The sequence below is a fragment of the Corylus avellana genome, chromosome ca8, assembly GCF_901000735.1.
Source record: "Corylus avellana chromosome ca8, CavTom2PMs-1.0".
NCBI classification, from domain to species: Eukaryota; Viridiplantae; Streptophyta; class Magnoliopsida; order Fagales; family Betulaceae; genus Corylus; species Corylus avellana.
The window spans coordinates 11,246,755-11,265,394 of NC_081548.1; the positions used below are offsets into that span (position 1 = coordinate 11,246,755).

The 18,640-nt window shown below is 36.1% G+C and overlaps 1 protein-coding gene across 3 annotated transcripts; it reads left to right on the top strand.

The window, feature by feature from the left end:
- Positions 1-8,584: 8,584 nt before the first annotated feature.
- Positions 8,585-17,135, top strand: LOC132189592 (transcription factor MYB3R-1-like). 3 transcript variants are annotated; one of them, XM_059604338.1, is made up of 13 exons: positions 8,585-8,744; positions 9,276-9,492; positions 9,578-9,623; positions 10,038-10,092; positions 10,288-10,345; positions 11,713-11,807; positions 11,936-12,039; positions 12,497-12,625; positions 12,854-14,663; positions 15,195-15,541; positions 15,822-15,936; positions 16,019-16,255; positions 16,566-17,135. In XM_059604338.1, the coding sequence occupies exons 2-13, from the start codon at positions 9,450-9,452 to the stop codon at positions 16,689-16,691; spliced, it is 3,165 nt and encodes a 1,054-aa protein (XP_059460321.1). In that variant the 5' UTR covers positions 8,585-8,744; positions 9,276-9,449; the 3' UTR covers positions 16,692-17,135. The 3 variants fall into 3 exon arrangements, with proteins under 3 accessions (XP_059460321.1, XP_059460320.1, XP_059460322.1); XM_059604337.1 differs by having other exon boundaries at positions 9,279-9,492; XM_059604339.1 differs by lacking the exon at positions 9,578-9,623 and having other exon boundaries at positions 9,279-9,492; positions 16,566-17,134.
- The last annotated feature ends 1,505 nt before the right edge of the window (positions 17,136-18,640 follow it).

Here is an 18,640-nt window from a genome sequence, read left to right on the forward strand (position 1 = left end):
AAAAAAAAAAAAAAAAAAAAACTTAGTTACTTTCTGGGGTAAAGTGTCAACTCAAAATACTTTAGGGGGGGTAAAGTGTCAATGTCAGATACTTTGAGTAATTTTACTTTTTAAACATTGAGGTTAAAAGTGCAAATTTGTGGATAGTTCAAGGGGGTAAAGTGTATTTTTTCCCATCCAAAATTAAAATTCTGGATGTAGACTTGAGCCTTGTGATAAGACTAAGGGGGAGAGTATTGGATGAGAGTGACTAGGTACTAGTAAGGTTTGACTTCTAACCTAAGAAGCTATAAATTTCTTTCATATGGTTTGGAAGTTTCAATGTGCCTTCTCTGTTAATATATTTTTGTTCATTGCTTGGCTCTTGATTATGGCTTATCACACACAACACATATAGAATGAATAGTGATGGTACATAATGGCATGGCATAAGTTGCAACAATGATTTTGTTTATTTATCTTTTGATACTCTTGCACGCTTTGGGTATTTTTGGCACATTCAACAAGAGTTTATCCTAATCTGCAATTTTTGATCATTTATTGGATATACTCTTCTTATAAATGCTCATGTTTTTTTAATTTTTTCCCTTGTTGATAATGAGTCATACATTGAAGGGAGTTTTTTTGCTGATGTTTCTTTATGATCTTGCATTATACTTCATGCATTTTTTTTTTTTTTTATCATGAGTTTTATTTATGTTATTCCTGTTTCACATATGCCTTGATGTATTTTGTAAGTGTTTCAGGAAACATGGAGACCTTTTGTCATTCTGTGACAAAAAGGAAGAGTAAATATGAAGAGATGATGGGATGTCTCGACATATTGGTTTTGTCACCAAATTTCCAAAAGGAGAGTTTGTTAGTATTTTTGTTGGCTAATTCGGTGATCAAAACGGACTATTCAAAGTACCAAGACTCATCTCCAATGCAAGGCTATTCGGACGGGAAGATAGAATGTCCGGACGAGAAAACCCAAGAACAATTATCATCTCCTTGCAAGGCTGTCTGGATATGAAGCAATGCTGTCCCGACACGACATCCTGAGAGTCTATTATGCTAAGCCATTTGTAACCCGTCCGGACACGCCACTCCAAAAGACTCAAGTTAGTGATGTTGCCCTAGCTTCGTTCGAACACGTATCCTCCCCGTCTGGACGACCGTGTACAAGAACTAGTTTTCACGTGTTAAAATTAGCTTTGTTTGGACAGGTCTATTCATCGTACGAACGCGACGTACTTGTTTGAGTTTTAAACTTCTATAAAGTGTGTGATGTGTCTGGGGATTAAGGGGCTAATATATATATATATCTCTATAGAACTAGACGAGAGGTACGAATTTCTACCCTAGAGTTCGTGAGAGGCTGTGCTAAGAGAGAGTTTATGTTATGAGCTAAATTGTTCCTCTTAGAGTATTTGTTAGTTTGATTTGTTGCTACGATTGACAAGTCTATCGGAAGGGTCCGATAAAGGAGAATCACGTTGAAGAAGATTGTGAGTGAGGAGACGAGTTGGAGACTTGTTGATCTTACAGAGCTAATGACTTACAAATGGTTGTAAGTGTTCCCCTTGTCTGTAATCTCGGAATATTTTCTTATAGTGATTTCTCGGGTTTGGCTGCTCCAAAGATGTTTTACTTTTAAAACGATTTCTAAAAGGTTTCTTCTTTGTCACCAAAATCTTTGTGTCTGATTGATTTACTGTCTTGCTTATTTTGGTGATTGATTGCTTATTGATTAATAATATTAGTTCTTATCACTATTTGAGTGTGGTTTGGAGTCTTCTTATTTTTTCAAGTTTCAATAAAAAAAAAAAATCAAAAATCAAAATTAAAACAAAACATATATATATATATATTAATTTTAAAAAATAAACAAGTCAATATAAAAAATAAACTAAAAAACAGTTAAAAAGGACTTAAACTAGAAAATATATAAATGTAAAATCAGCCCATGTGATTAGCGTAAATTACAAATCCATCCATGTGATATAAAAAAATAAATTAATCAATTAAATTAAATAATTCAGAGATTATCGGAATAGACCAAAATAACAATTTAGTCACTGGAATCAAATTCTATCAAAATACTTGACCGATTCCATTAGTATATCACGTCATTACCAATAGAATGATGATAAGTGTCATTCTTAATTAAAAATAAATAAATATATAAACTAAAAAAAAAAAAAAAAAAACTTATAAATTAAATTTTTTTTTTTTAAAAAAAAGAAAGAAAATAGAAAATAGAGGGGTGGCTGCCAACCGGAAACTACCCCATTGAGGGAGGGGTGGCCCAGTGAGCCACCCTTAGAGGCTCGTTGCCACCCCAACCACCTCTGGGGTGGCTCACATGCCACCCTTAAGGTGGGGGCGAAGGCCACCCTAAATCTATTTAGGGGTTGGCCGCGCGCCACCCCTAATCACCCTAGAGGTGGTCGGGGGTGGTGTGCGGCCAGCCTCATGGCTTAGGGATGGCTCATAGGCCACCCCAGCTAATACCCTGATAAAACACAAGTTTTAAAAGGCTAATAATCTAATACAAAGCGACTAATATTTTCTTAACGCAATATTTCATAACCCAATGCCCAAAACCCTTATGAGTAGCCCAACTCCTTGAGCCTTTTAAGGTTAACCCAAAACACCCACTCCCTGATCGAACATACGCTTGGGGGATCACCCGAACGTGCGCCCTTAACCTAAGTGTAAGCGTACGCTAGGGGGACCAGCACGAGCGTACGTTGACCAGTCTTTGAACCATGGGATAATGCCCAAATGTATGCCTGAGCCATTTTATCAATTGGGTAATAGTACGTGAACGTTCGCCCAATAGTATCTGAATGTTCGCTAACAACTCTAAAAAGTAATTTTAACCCATTCTCCACCTCTTTAAGAGGAGAGCATGCCCCAAGCCCCTATATAAACCCTTTCCTTTGTCCTTCAACCTCTCCTTACACCAAGAAAACTTAACCCTAGAGTGAGGAGTGACTTTGGAGGAGAATGAGCAAGCCTTGGTGGAGTTTTTGCCATCATCAAGGTAGTTTCTTGTTCATACCCTTATCCTTCATCTTGTTATTGCTTTCTTAGTATTACAAGTTTTAAAGATGAGTTGGCAAATTCTTGCACCCATTTTCTTACAAGACTAAGAATGATTTTGAAAAGCTTTAAACCGGTCTTTGATTTCTTTAAAGTTTGCATGTTAGCATGTTTTGTATTTTGCATGTGTTCATTAGGAGCCTAGGATGAGATTTGCCACACCCTATAAGCATAAGACCATGTTTGGGGGCTGTGGTCGAGAATTCACTATCTGGTTGAACGTACGCCCATGGGACCGAGCATTCGCCGAGGGAGCAGGACGTACGCCCAGTGACCCAAATTGTGAGCTTAGGGTTTCGGCAACCCTTTTATGTTAGGTAGAACTTATTGTGTTACTCAGAGAGTTCTCTAGTACTGCATATAACGATGTGTCGCATTTCGTTATAGTAGGGATTTGTGATATTGAAGAACTCAAGCGAGTGCACGAGGTAAATAAACACTTACGAACACTTTCGTTAAAAACGTGCGATATGTCAATTGACTGAGCACGCAAATGATATGAGGATGCCTATGCTTTTGTATAACTTGGTAACTGTCTTAATAACTGGTTGATAAAATGCATCGTATGACATGGTACGTGGGGTATAATGGTCATGGGATACTATATAAACTTGTTTATATGGTCAAATGTGTGTGTGGATGTGATATATGGGCATTGGATCTAATGGTTATTTCGTGACTAGCGCAGCCTTAATTGATGGGTCACTACACAACGTACATCATTAATAGCGTGGGCTACCCAATGTCAGACTCGGTTGGGCTACTAATGTTATAGATGGTAGCATACAATGGTTGAGGCACCAACATTGTATTACAGGTCCGTCGGGACAGCGCCAACCTTGCTGAGAAGGGATAATATCTCGGGTATACCATATATGATAGTTATGATTTATAAAACATTAGTTTTCTGCATTAAAACACTTGGGCCATTGTCGCTAGAAGTACACCTCTTCCTTTCAATAAAACAATCATTAATAATTGGCTCATGTTATACCCAATTGTAAGGTTTACTTACTAAGTTGTTAGACTTATGCGGTTGTTACATCTTGTAGGAATCCTATTTCTAAAAAAAGAAGAGTGGCCAGGTTGCCACTACAGACTTTACTTAAGGTTAGGATCTTCATATTATTACTAGGTTTGATCAGCTTATTATTTCTACTAGTTGCTCTGTGTCTATGTTTGAGGTTACTATATACTTCCTTTATGGCTATGAGACTTCTCAGATTTATTTCACCTTCTTATGCATTAACTCTGATAATGTTTAGAAGGGTGGTTCCTCATTTAGTTACCAATTAGGGGGTAATTGCTAGTAACCCTACCAATTTGACTAAGGCCAGATTTGGGGGCGTTACACGAAGGCCACCCCACCTCAAGGGTGGCACACGAGCCACCCTAGAGGTGATCGCACGCCACCTCTATTTTTTTAAAAAAATTAATTTATAAGTTTTGTTCAAAGTTATATATATTTATATTTTTTGTTTTAATTTTTTTTATTTGGGGGTATTTTTGTCTTTTAATGAGATTTAACATCTAAAAGAAAATATTTCATCCGATTTGACGAGGCTGATTAACGGAATGAGGTTTTTGGTAAGTAAATGATAGTTTGATGTGGACAGGTGGTGAATGTGGTAGTTCATGGGGTATATTGAAGAAGCATGGTAGTTCATAGGGAAAAAAATGTTTTTACCCATAAATTGAAGTATGTTAAGTAAAATCTATGTGTTATATGAGGGATACCTTTTTTTTTTTTTTTTAAAGAAAAAATTTCATTGGTATTTATTAGCTTTAGGGGTAATTACTTTTTCCCTCCATGAACTACAACGCATTTTCACTTTGCTCTCATAAACTACCATCCCTACTGCCCGACCCCCATGAACTACCATTTTGTGCCTAAAACTCCAATTCCGTCAGTCAAAGGCACCTTCTGTCAGTCAAAGGTGTTAACTCAGACGGTCTACCCGTGACTTTGCCCCCATGAACTACAATTTATTGTCACTTTGCCCCTATGAATTAGAATGCATTATCACTTTGTCTCCATGAACTACAATATATTGTCACTTTGACCGTTCTTTGACTGATTGAATGAAGGTTTTAGGCACAAAATAGTAGTTCATGGGGGTCGAGCAGTAGGGTTAGTAGTTCATGGGGGCAAAGTGAAAATGCGTTGTAGTTCATAGAGGAAAAAGTTAATTACCCCTTATCTTTAATATCGGAACATCATGTGTGAAATGAGAGATTTGTACAAAGCCAAGGCGTCACAACCTCTTTCTTGGGTCCCTTGCAAAACACCTCCGCAAGAAAATCCTTCCCAATCTCTAACACAGTTCAAAGACCATATATCCAAACAACTTTGGATTTCACTAAGCATAACAAATTCTAGGAACGTATAAAGAGGTGTTTCTTAAAAGTCAAAATTTTTTGTTATGAGTTCATTCTCATCTCCATGAATCTTTGATAGTCCAAAGTTGGCGATCTTAATGCTACTTGCTTTGTCTTTTTCATCGTCAATGGCACTGGGGTAGTCACACCCCTTGTAGAGCACTTCAGGGGTCCACCACAAAGGGCTTTTGGTGTGGTGTGACCACCCCGGGGTTCTATTATGAATGGTTGGCCACTCACAAATTTCATTCCATTTTTTAAAGAAGAAAATTGGGTACTTTAGTAATTTTTATTCCTTTCCGGTGAAACCGCATGTATTGTCACAAAACTAAAAAATTTGAATAACTTTCAATTTCACTTTTTTTTTTTCCAAAAAAAAAATAATAAAAAAAATAAATAAAAATTCCACATTTTTTTTCATTCTTAATAATAGTTATTTTTTCTTAATGGAAAAGCAATTCTATTCTGCATACCAAACATGCCATAAATTTTTTTTTTTCCTGATTATATGTTTTTCCATTTAAATTGAACTCTAATTTGAATTACCTATAATATTCATATGTAATCTTTGTAAAACATAAAATTGATACTATGTCTTCAATTCTTACAATGACGGTGAAAAGATGAATTTATAGGTCCTTGTTCCCCCAAAGATTTGCAACAGTTTTTTTATTTTTTATTTTATTTTTTCTTTTAAATAAGAGGATTTTTCTAATGGTATCTTTCTAAAACTTGCCAACTCAATCTATTCTAGCCCTAACGGAAATTCAACTCCAGAGCATCCCCAACAGAGTAGGCAAATTCATTATAATGGTTAAATTTGATTGTTGTCTTCTTTTTTTTTCTTTTTTCCTTTCTCTTCAGCAAGAATGACCAAATTGTAGTTTTTTCTTGTAGAATGAACAGTGAATAACCAAATTGTAGTTCTTTCCCTTTACAACATATTTGCTCATGAGCCGCAACCATTAACGGTGTCTTGGAGCTGCCTCTTAATCGAAGCATTCTTGAATTTCATCATGTTCGGAGCTTGGAAGCACCGGTGGATTTCATCCCCACACAGCGATACATTGGGCTTTGACGCTGATGAGTAGACAAATTAGAAGAAATAAAAATAAAAAAGAATTTTTAGTAGCGGAAATAGCTACTCTTATTTTATTGTAAATGCTTATCAAATTTGACTTCACGGCTAATAACTTTAATCTCAATTGTATGTTTATAATTTACTAATATATATTTGCACCTTTTAATACTAATGCACCAAAAATGAAGCCAACCAAATTATGCCAAAAGAAAATAGAAAATCATTTAATTCCGGCCAAGAAAAAAAAAAGATAAATATATTATAAGTCTCTAAGTCAACCCGCTAAAACTAAAAAAATCCCTAAGAAGGATTTTTTTTTTTTTCGAATATTTACTCATTGGATCAATCGAAATACCAATAAAATTTCTAGTAAAAAATTTTTAACTGCCGTTAGATTGGTTGAAACGCACCATTTTAAGAAAGGCCATATTAGTCGAATTTTTTGATTTTACGTGTCCACAGTGAACACGTAGGATCAAAACTCATCGTTTTGGCCGTATACAAAACGGTGAGTTTTGGCTGACTTGAGATTTTTTTGTTTAAACTCTCAAATTGTTCTTCTTCACATCCTTCCAATCAAACCCACGCAACCACTGACGCACCCACGGAGACCTACCAACACACCCACCGGCGCAACAGAACCCATCGGCCAACACTCAGTCCCGCGTCATTTTATTTGGAAGAGTTGACTAAGGATTGAAGACTTCAGAAAGTAGTTTATGGGTTTTGTTGAAAATTCTTTAGCTTTGTGGGAGTGAGTGAATTTGCATCATCAAGATGTTTGGGTGTGAGCGTTTGTGTTGGGAAACTGAGTCCGAGTTCTATTCATCCGAGCCTGAGCCTGAGCCTGAGCCTTTTTCTATGTATTTGATTATAATCACATTTTTATTAAGGCAAAAACAGAGTACCTACCCTTTTGCAGTGTCAAATATTCCAAATTAAATCAACAATCTTCCAAATAAAATGAGACCAGAAAACAAAATCCAAAGAGAACCCTCCCTTCTGCAGTGCCACCTATACTAAAGCTGAATTTAGCTTAGGTCCTGTATGAAAAAAAAGAAGGTTAAACTAAATTTGAGACAGTTGAGAATGACGCCGGATTGAGTGACACCGGACTGAGTGTTGACTGGTGGGTTCTGTGCGTCAGTGGGTGTGTTGGTGGCTGCGTAGGTTTGATTGGGAAGGATGTGGGGAAGAACGATTTGGGAGTTTAAACAAAAAAAACCCTAAGTCACCATTTTGGATAGGGCCAAAACGGTGAGTTTTGATCCTATGTGTCCACAATAGACACGTAAGATCAAAAAGTTCGAATGGTATGGCATTCCTTAAAAGAGAAATGATTGAATTCATTAAAAAATTTATATTTTGACCATTTTAATCCTAGGTGGCATAATCCATTTTAAAATTAATAGATTTTAAACAATAAATTAATAGATTTCTGAAAAATGAGCCATGCCACCTAGGATTAAAATGGCCAAAAGATAAACTTTTTAATGAAACCAAACATTTTTCTTCCTGAAAATGATGCGTTTCAACCAATCTAACTGCAGTTAAAAATTTTTAACAATAGGAATTTTATTGGCATTTCAATTAACCCATGTAGTAAATATTTGAAAAAAAAAACTTAAGACATTTTTTTATTTTAGTAGGTTGACTCAGTGATTTATAATATATTTACCAAAAATAAAAAGAAACAAGATTAAATTATGGTGTAACAAACACATGGATAATTGTACTATCCTTTGGAGACAGCATGTGGTGTGATAGTTTCCAAGTAATTATAAAAAGACCAACTACTGATATTAATACAAATATAAATGTTGACTATAGATTTCAAATTATATATTTTGAATTATTAGTTTCAAAAAAGAAAAAGAGAAAACACAACTTTTGAAAAAGACCAAACAGCCTGTGAGTGGAGTGGGACGGCCGCGATTCCCACGTGGACAAGATCTCATCCGCCCATTCACCTTAACTTGCTCGACTTTTAACCATAGGGTTTGAATCTCATTGTCCGCCCCTTCCATGTTTGAATACAGCGGACCGTTTCACTCTCTCTCTCCCCCCCCTCTCTCTCTCCGGCTTCTCTTCACATATCTTCCTCTGGATCTGCAAATGCGCACCGTTTTGATCGCGCCAATCGGTTTCCTCTCCCTGTCGATTCTCTGCGTTTTGCATTCTAAAGCTCAGTTCTGTGAGTGCCTGGCCTGCCTTACCCATTCCTTTGCTTAAATTTGAAATTTGTTTCTCGGGTTTCGATTTTTCGGTTTTCGACGAGCTTTGGATTTCATAAAATATTAATGATTCATGTACTTTGGCGAGTGTTTTAGGTTTGATCTGATAGATTTTCCTTTGATCTTTAACTTTGCTCGAAATTTGTCTCAAATTTTATAAATTTTTCATACCTGAGTTCGATGGGTACTAGGTTTTCTTTGGGAACATTTTCAATGTTTTGTCGGACTCATGGTATATATTGCTTATGATTTCCTAGGTTGTTTCAAAAGCTATTTGTGTACTTCTTGATTCTTTTTCTTTTGAATTATTCAGCTTGAATTTTAAAAATTACAGATCTTTAGTTTAAGTAGAGTAACGGCTACAAATTTCATAGATTTATAGCTTTGTATTTGCCATCTAGCTCGTTTTTGTACTTTGTTCTCGCTTCAATTTTGACTATTTTGTTATTAATTTTATGATGTCTGTTTTAATCTGTGTTTCTTTACCCTAGCAGCTTGTGGGTTTGTCGTGCGCGAAGGTAGGCACTGCCTCTTCTTAGCTAGAATATAATGATTTGGAGAACATATTGTGGAAAGAGTTGCTGTCGAGTGGGAATTGGGGTATGCAGCTTTACCTATTTGTCAAATAGCTATGGAAGGTGACAGGACAATCTCTACTACCCAAGATGGGTTCGGGGATGGTGGTCAGAAAATGCGAGCTCTACATGGGTAATTTAATAGCATCTAGAATTGCGTTCTTTGGATGAATGTCTCCAATTTTCTTCCTCTGATAATGTTTTGCTGTGAACTTCAGCTTGTCAACTTGTTGGAACCATTTTCGACCAGTCAATGAGGAATAGGTCGTTTCAAGTTATTTTTGGTGCTTGCTTTATAACTTTGGCTGAAATAGATTTCAATTAGTGCTCGGCACCATTCCCCTGATAGTTCATGTCCTTGAATTCATGTTCTATCAGGCTTTTCTAGCATGTTATGGCAGTGCTTTTAAAATTAAAAAAGATTTATTGAGAAACAGCTTCTCTTGATTTTTGTTTTTCTAGAATCTCAACCTACAAATATAAAATCAGATTGAGGAAGTCTTTTCTTTATTGGGTATTTTTCTATAGGAAAACCTAGCTTTTAGTACTATGAGTTGAATGTTGGTATCTTGGTAATGGTTAATTTTACTCATATCATGAATATTTGTGCTCTGATTGAGGAAATGGCAGTTTTGTTAGCAACTGAATGCTTCTTAACATTTTACTACTCTTTTTCAGGAGGACTAGTGGTCCGACAAGGCGTTCTACCAAAGGACAATGGACACTTGAAGAGGTAAAGTCTATTTTTTCATGAGAACTAATTGTTCGATTTGCTACTGTTGCTGCTCTATTGGGTTACGGAACTAATATGAGTTCTCCATTGATCCTTGTGTTTAAGTTATAATTACATTTGTTCAGATGTAAATGCATTATTTCTTTTCATTATATTTTGATCAAGTTAATGCAATGAATTTTCAATGTGTTTTAGGATGAGATTTTGCGGAAGGCTGTTCAGAGCTTTAAAGGAAAGAATTGGAAGAAAATAGGTATTATTGCGGAATCAATGTGTTTATCTCTGTCAGCATATTATTCAACAAAAGATGTGCTTCATTATACTTCAGAATTTCTTTTTTCTATTTTATACCTTGTATATACATCTTTCTGATTTATTCAAACAGTTTGCTTTCTAAGATTTTCATTTGTTCCTATATTACACATTTATGAGTTATTGGTTACCAATTAATTTGCACATTGTATATTTGTAGCTTTTTAGATGGCCTGCAGTTTTTTGAAGCCCATGATAGGGTTCTACTTGGTTTAATTTTGGTAGCTCATTAACTTGACCAAAATATAATGAAAAGAAATAATGCATTGGTTTAAGACATAAAGTTCTACTTGGTTTAATTTGGCAGCATCAAATGTCTTCTATAAGATATTAACAGAGGAAACAACAACTTTAACTTGCAGTTTTGGACAGTGGACCTCTAGATCACTGACCAATGTAGGAATCTTTTCAAAACTAACAAATTATTTGCTGGGCCGATTTTTTTGACAACTCTAACTATGTTCCGTGAATTTGGATTATTGGTTTGTAATTGTAAGATTGATGAAATGACGTAGTCACTTACAGGTGTCCTGGATGGAAAAGTTTAGTCCTGCTTGAACTACTGTTTGAAAAATGTTTCCAGATAACTTTATATGGTCTCACTCTCATTTTGTGTGCTACACTTTCTTTTCCCTTCCAAATGGGCCCATTTTGGTCCCTCTTTGGGTGCTTTTGGCAAATAATTTGTACAGAACTTTTATTTATTTATTTTTTCTCCATTTTCTGGCTAAATTTACGATTGGATTTTTCTGCGGACATGGTGAATTTGATTGAACAAAAAATCATTTTCTAACTATTTGTTTAAGCTACATAGGGCCATATGCTATTATTTATTTATTTTTGGATAAATAAAGCAAGTTCATTAAAAAGTGCAAAGGGCACAATCCAAGTACTCAGTAAATATACAAAAGCAAACACCTAGCAAATCACATTGGGCCATATGCTATTATTCATGAGCTATTATGTCTTATCTCTTTCTTGTGGCCCACACCATTTCTTACCATTGTCCTATTGAGTCAACCTCTTCCTGATGCAGTTCTAGGAGCTTGTTACATGTGAACATTTATTTCAGCAAATTTACTTTCAATTCTCAGTTGGTGCTACTTTTGAGCCCAAACAGTCTTTGGTCTTAGTCTTGTCCTTCTATTGCTTAAATTATGAACTTAATCTCTTTTTGTTAGGTGTTTTTTGCAGATGGCCAAACCATTCAGCCATTTTACTCTTATATTTCTTAACTGTGGTACTTTTGACTTGTCATAATGTTTCATAACTTATGCTTATTCTTTATTGTAAAATTTGGCCCTGCAGCGGAGTGTTTCAAGGACCGCACTGATGTACAATGCCTACATAGGTGGCAGAAGGTCTTGAATCCAGAGCTTGTCAAAGGCCCATGGTCTAAAGAGGTGACCTATAATAACTGGTTGTTTTGTGTCAAATTCCCTCAATGCCCTTTTGCATTTTCACCGTAGTTGTGTTGCCTTGTCTTTTTATGATTATGATCTTACTGGTTACTTTTGTAAATTGTGAATAGGAGGATGAAATGATGGCTAAATTGGTACAAAAATATGGTCCAAAAAAATGGTCCACAATTGCACAGCATTTACCTGGACGTATCGGTAAGCAGTGCCGTGAAAGGTATGCCTAAAGGGCTTTTTCTAACTAATTTGATGGTTTTCTCTTTACCATGATTCCCCCCTCCCCTCACAAATATTAATTGCTAGTCTACTGATGTATTTTTTTTCCTTTCTGGATGATGAAGTTATAAATTGTGTTCAATTATGAATCATATTTAGCTGTCTTGTATGTGTTTTGTGTGTGAGCTGCTGTATGCTGTACTTTGTACTCATGCAAATTGATACCAATTTTAGTTTTCATACTCATCTAAATCCTGCTATAAACAAAGAGGCAAAGGGCCCTTCAAATATAAACAGTCAGTCACAGTTAGTCAAGTGCTGTATTGGTGCCTTTCTAAAGGATGTAAATATAAATTTTACTGTTCAATCATAAAACACATTTAGCTGTCTCGTGTGTGTGTTGTGTCTCAGCAACTGTATGCTGTATTTGGCCTCATGCAAATTGATATCAATTTTAGGTGGCATAATCATCTTAACCCTTCTATAAACAAAGAGGCGTGGACCCAGGAAGAGGAACTGGCTCTGATTCGTGCCCATAAGATTTATGGGAACAAATGGGCAGAGCTAACAAAGTTCTTGCCAGGAAGGTATGTTCATTAGTTATTTGTATAAGGGGCTGCAATTTTTCCATTTTTTTACCTCCTCTTTTTTTTTTTTTTTTCTCAGTTTCTTTGTATTCTTTAGTTCCTTATACTGTATTTCTTGCACTATTGTTCTATCCTAAGATTTATGTTATAACAATCTGCTTATTTTACTGGTGTTTGATACTTGCAAAATCTAGAGTTTTGATGTCTCTGCACTTGTGTGGTCAACAGGACAGACAATGCTATAAAAAATCACTGGAACAGTTCTGTAAAAAAGAAATTGGATTCTTATCTGGCATCAGGTTTACTTGCGCAGTTCCCATCCCTTCCTCATGTCGGACATCAAAATCAACCCATGCTTTCATCTTCTTCAAGGATGCAGAGTAGTGGTGGTGATACTAGTTCCAAAGGGATAGAAGCAGAGGAAATTTCAGAATGCAGTCAAGATTCGTCTGTTGCTGGGTTCTTTCAGTCTACTAGTGAAATGGCCAATGCGGTTTCACATATCAGAGAGGAATTTCCATCGACTCAAGAACCTGGTTTAGCAAACGAAGAAAAGTCAAGTCTGCCATCTTGTTCCGAACAATATTACAAATCTCTGGAAGATGTTGCTTTTTCAATGTCAGATATTACGTGTGACTCTGACAAATTTCTTGAGCAAAATTTTTCGCATGATGCTGGGACCTCTGGCAGCAGGGGTCACCAGTTTAATATACATGCTTTGCCAAATGTCTCATCACTGGAATTGGAGCAGGAATCGTCGCAATTGCAAAGACATTGTTTAGGTACTAATGAAAGCCATGAAATGGTGAATGTGCCATTTCAAACTTCTGCCGAGTTGAATGCTTCTACTTCAATGGGCTATATAGCCATGGGTTCTTATAACGTGTTGATATCTGACGATGAATGTTGTAGAGTTCTGTTTTCAGAGGCAATAAATGAAGGTAATTTTTTCTCTGGAAATCTGACAAAAGGCTCCAATATTGTCACCTCAAGCGGATACATAGATTCATTTCATTGCCAATCAACAGACTGCGTGATACCTGAAATGGGTGGAACTTCAGCTTCACAAACATATTGTCCTCCTAGGCCTGACCTAATAGGTACTTCATACTCTCAGGCTTTTGTATCTGTAGATGGTGGTTGTACACTTGTATACGGTGACGAACCTAGCCATTTATTTGAAACTCAGGAACAAGAGTTTGTCACTAGTGTCCATGATGGCTTTATCTATACCAATGGCTCTGCTGGTTCTCCTTGCAATAACAGTGCAGAGAATACAGGAATACAAGAGCAACCGGATGTTGTAAAGGAATCTTCAAAATTAGTACCTGTAAATAGTTTTGGTTCAGGTTCAGATATCACGCACACTTGCCCTTCTATAGGTGAAAGACCACATGCACATACAGAGCAACAGGAGGCTGGAGCACTGTATTATGAGCCTCCTCGTGTACCAAGCATGGATATTCCATTTTTCAGCTGTGATCTGATACAATCTGGGAGTGACATGCAGCAAGAATATAGTCCACTTGGTATCCGCCAGCTTATGATGTCTTCTGTGAACTGCATCACCCCATTTAGGTTGTGTGATTCACCATCTCGTGATGATACTCCAGATGCTTTGTTAAAATCTGCTGCTAAAACTTTCACAGGTACACCATCCATATTGAAGAAACGACACCGCGAGTTTTTGTCACCATTGTCAGATAGAAGAATTGACAAAAAGCTTGAGATCAGCATGAAATCCAGTTTGGCAAGAGATTTTTCACGTTTAGATGTTATGTTTGATGACAGTGGGACCCAAAGAGCACCTCCACCATCTAACCATAAAAAGAATTCTGGAGCCTCCGCTGATGATAAAGAAAATTTTGATCTTGCCTTGGAAGGGAACAAAGAAAAGGGAAGAGATGGTGCTGCATTTTCTGATGGTAAAATTGTAGAGAAAAGTTTTGATAATGGTAATTCCCAGGACAATACAAAGCAGGTGACTGCTGATGTTGATGCTAAGACCAAGGTTAATGTTGACACTGCTGCCCATATTGTACGTTCTCTTACTAGCTTTCATTTATTTATTTTTAATTGTTCAGCATTTTCTGCAAATGAAGAAATTAGTAAAGAGTCTGAGTTTCCTTTGGTACAACAAATTACGATGTGGTTGACTCAAGCTGATTAGCTAGTCTTAACTTTGTATTTTATGCTGACTGTGTTCTGACTAATAATTTGCGTGTGTGATCTGGTCAACATCTTGAAATTCTCCAGGGTGTTGCTTAGGTTGTTGGACTGCAAAAAAATTTAAATTTACAGTTTTATTCTCCTTTTTGATCAATTGGTTAATTCTGCTTTCCTTTAAAATAAAATTTTGCGTATGTTCTCTTTATGTACGTATTCAGTTTTATTGCTTTTCATTTCTTCTAGTACTGATTATAATTGCCGCCCATAAATCTGGTTTTATCTGTGTTGTGGAGAGAATTGGTAGGTAATGACTGAAGTTTATTCAATAGGTTTCGTATATTTAGCCCTCATCCCTCTCTCTCTCTCTCTCTCTCTCTAATCTAATCTTTACGTTTTTCAGGTCCAGCAGCCTTCTGGAGTCCTTGCTGAACACAACATGAATGATCTGCTTTTGCATTCTCCCAGTCAAGTTGGTTCCAAAGCAGACAGAGCATTACTAGGTTCAAATGTTAGAAGTCCAAGAAATCAACATTCTAGAAGCTTGGCAGCTGCATCAGATCAAGGCATTTCTAACAAATCATCTTGTGGAAATCCATGCACATCTGTTAGCTCCCCTACTGTTTGCAAGAAGAAGCATGAAAGTCATTCAGTAGCAGTTACATGTGTACAGTCTGCTTCTTCATCAGCTCCTGTGGCGACTACAGTTGATAATGCTCGGAATGATGCTGTTATTGAAACTTTTAGCATGTAAGATTCAGCCACTTTTACTCGTTATCAGTTTTCATTTTATTGCTCTGGTGCATTCTTTGGGTGATTACTAGTGATAATTCAAGGAATGGTGCTGGTAGTGAAATTTTTAAGCATGTAAAATCAGACACTTTCCCTTCAGCTTCGGAGCGTTGTGATGCGTGTCTGATTTCTAGCAATGCTGAGCTTGAAGCTTAGTGCCCCCTGCTGATATTTCGTTGATCATTGAAGATTGAGCATGAATGTTTCTGATAGGTTGCTTTGGTGGTGTTTGTTTCAGATTTGGCGGAACTCCATTTAAAAGAAGTATTGAATCCCCTTCAGCATGGAAATCCCCTTGGTTCATCAACTCTTTTCTGCCTGGTCCAAGGATTGATACTGACATAACAATTGAGGTATCACAAGTTCTGATTCATAAGTATTTTCGTAAAGTATATGGTTTATGGTTCTTTTATTGATATTTGCTATTTCCTCCAGGATATGGGGTATTTTATGAGCCCAGGAGATAAAAGCTTGGATGCCATTGGGTTGATGAAACAGATAAGTGAGCACAGTGCGGCTGCATACGCCAATGCCCAGGAGGTTTTGGGAAATGAAACTCCAAAAACATTACTAAAGGAAAAATGCACCAACCATGGAAATCTGGACCAAGAAAACAATCATGTACCACATAACCATACTGGGAGCCGTTCCCATTTGGCTCCAAATGTTCTGGTATGACAAGTTTTGCTTAAGTTTCTCCATAGAAGTTTTTTCATAACAAATAACTGGCGCTAGTAGGGCAGTATGGTAGGCTAGCAATGCTCCATTTTAGTTATTTTCCACAAAAATGGTTCATTTGCAGTACATTCATAAACATGATGGAGATGGTTAATACGAATTCAATAAGCTACAACTATTATTTTGCTTTTGCTTTTGTTTTTGTTTTTATTTTTTTTCATATTTGTAATTCTTGTATCCTATTAATAGATTCCTTGAAATATATCATAAAATCCGCTGAATAGATTATTTTGAAATCTTGCAGACAGAGCGTCGCATCCTTGACTTCAGTGAATGTGGAACACCTAGGAAGGGAGCAGAAAATGTGAAATCCTCAAACGGTATAAGCTTGTCAAGTCCGTCTTCCTATCTGTTAAAGGAATGCAGATAGCTATGGCTAAAAGCCTTTCACTGTCATTATTTGAAGTCGATATATACATATTGTTCTTCCTCTCTCACTGTTGCACTTCTTGATTTTGATTAATTGATAGAAGGTTCAAGTTCAATGTACTCTTTAGATTATGTTACCTCATTTTTCAAGCGGACCGTATGCCTCTTAATGATCACAATTGGGAATTCCATTACAAGATAATGCATCTGCACATCACATTACCCAGCAGATAATATGCTATTGCCTAGATTTCACACTCACCCACCCCCCATCTCTCAAGACAAAACAAAGTGCTCTTCGGAAAGGCAAAGATTTGTATCCTGGGTTTCAGTTAAACTAGCAGATAAGCAAGGATTTGTTCGTTGACTTTGGATTCCAGCATTTTACATATGATGTATTATTTGAAACTTCCATTTTCCACAGCTTCAATCAGATCAAAGCTTTTTAATGTAGATGATATACAAAATTCACGTGAAAGTTCATGTACGTTCAAAAGTATACAGGATCATGTTTTTTTTTTTCAAAAAAAAAAAAAAAAAAAAATTATATTAGAGGTGACTAACAATCAGCTGTAGATAAATCATATTAAGTTATTTAACATCGCTGTGAACACCCTGCCAATTTCATGAATACTCAAATTAAGATCCAGAGCTCCAAAAGACCCAGCCTCGTGGATCTTTCATATACAATGTAAGAGATTCTCGGTCGTTTATTATAGAACACCAACTTGAGACTTATATGTTGTAGTTTTTTAACGGTTTAAATTTAATTCTAAATTTTTTAGGAGAGAGAAAAAGAATAAAGTTAAATTTGGACGTTGAAAAATTAGAGCACATATGTTGTATATTTTTTTATTGTGCCTAAACTAAAATCATCAAAATCTCCATTGAAATTGAAGTATTTACTGAAAGAACAGGTTTGAAGTTCCTTTTTCACCAATTTCTTATCACATACCCGGCACACTCTTTTAATGCATTTCATGAAAGGCATATTGATCCCATGGGTCATAACTCCACCCATTCAAATAAATCTAACAAGTTTTGAAATTAGGAACAAAACCCATCGTTTATTGCTATGCAGTGTCTCTTCCACTTCTACCATAATGCCAGGATTTTTTAACTAGGATAACCTTTCTATACACGAATTAGAGGTTTTTTTTTTTTTTTTTCGTAGACACCCGAATCAAGCCAAAAAAGTTTATAAAAGTGCAAATTTATTGCCCCTACATAGTGGTACAATAGGACCGATATAAATTGCCATATTAGATTAGTCATTGATTAAAAAAAAAATAAAAAAAATAAAAATTCAAAGATGACACATCAACGTTGTAAAATACACCACAATCACAATTATTGATAAACGTCTTTATGGTCAATAAACGACTAGTTATTTAAGCCCGGACGCCCCCCCTAAAAAGGAGAACCATAGATTTGAATAATGAAGCCCCTAACTCATAGCCGAAGAAAAAGCCACCCATTCTCTTTTCTTTTTCCTATCTTTGCCCAGAAATAAGCTCCCCCGAGCACTTCAAACTGAATTTTAAATTTCAATTTTCCGCATCTATTTCTTACATTTCTTGGCAAGGAAGTAGAGGATAAAAGAAACTCTTCCAGAGCAATATGAGCCAGTGAGAGCAAAATCTTCCTCATACAAGCTATAAAAATAACTTGTCCAAAATTTCTAAGCTTCATATAAAATCTCTTCAACAATCCTCAATTATCAAACACCACCATCTTTCAACCCCTCAGTATTTTAGAGGGCAATTATTGAAACAAAAATAGTTAAATATAAAGAGTAGACGGATATGGCAAGACCTTAGAGATTCTCACTAGAAGAATGTTGCCTATATATATATATATATATTCAGACAACACCAGTAACAGCTGCATGAATTGCGTCCGTAAGATGAGGGATTGTCCTAGTGCTAAGACCTGCCATGCTAATCCTCC

Bases quoted from the DNA above. Each gene is read 5' to 3' on its own strand.
- LOC132189592 (XM_059604338.1), top strand. From the start codon at position 9,450: ATGGGTTCGGGGATGGTGGTCAGAAAATGCGAGCTCTACATGG. The intron at 9,493-9,577 runs GTAATTTAATAG...TGTGAACTTCAG, and splicing joins AAAATGCGAGCTCTACATGG to CTTGTCAACTTGTTGGAACC. The intron at 15,542-15,821 runs GTAAGATTCAGC...TGTTTGTTTCAG, and splicing joins GTTATTGAAACTTTTAGCAT to ATTTGGCGGAACTCCATTTA.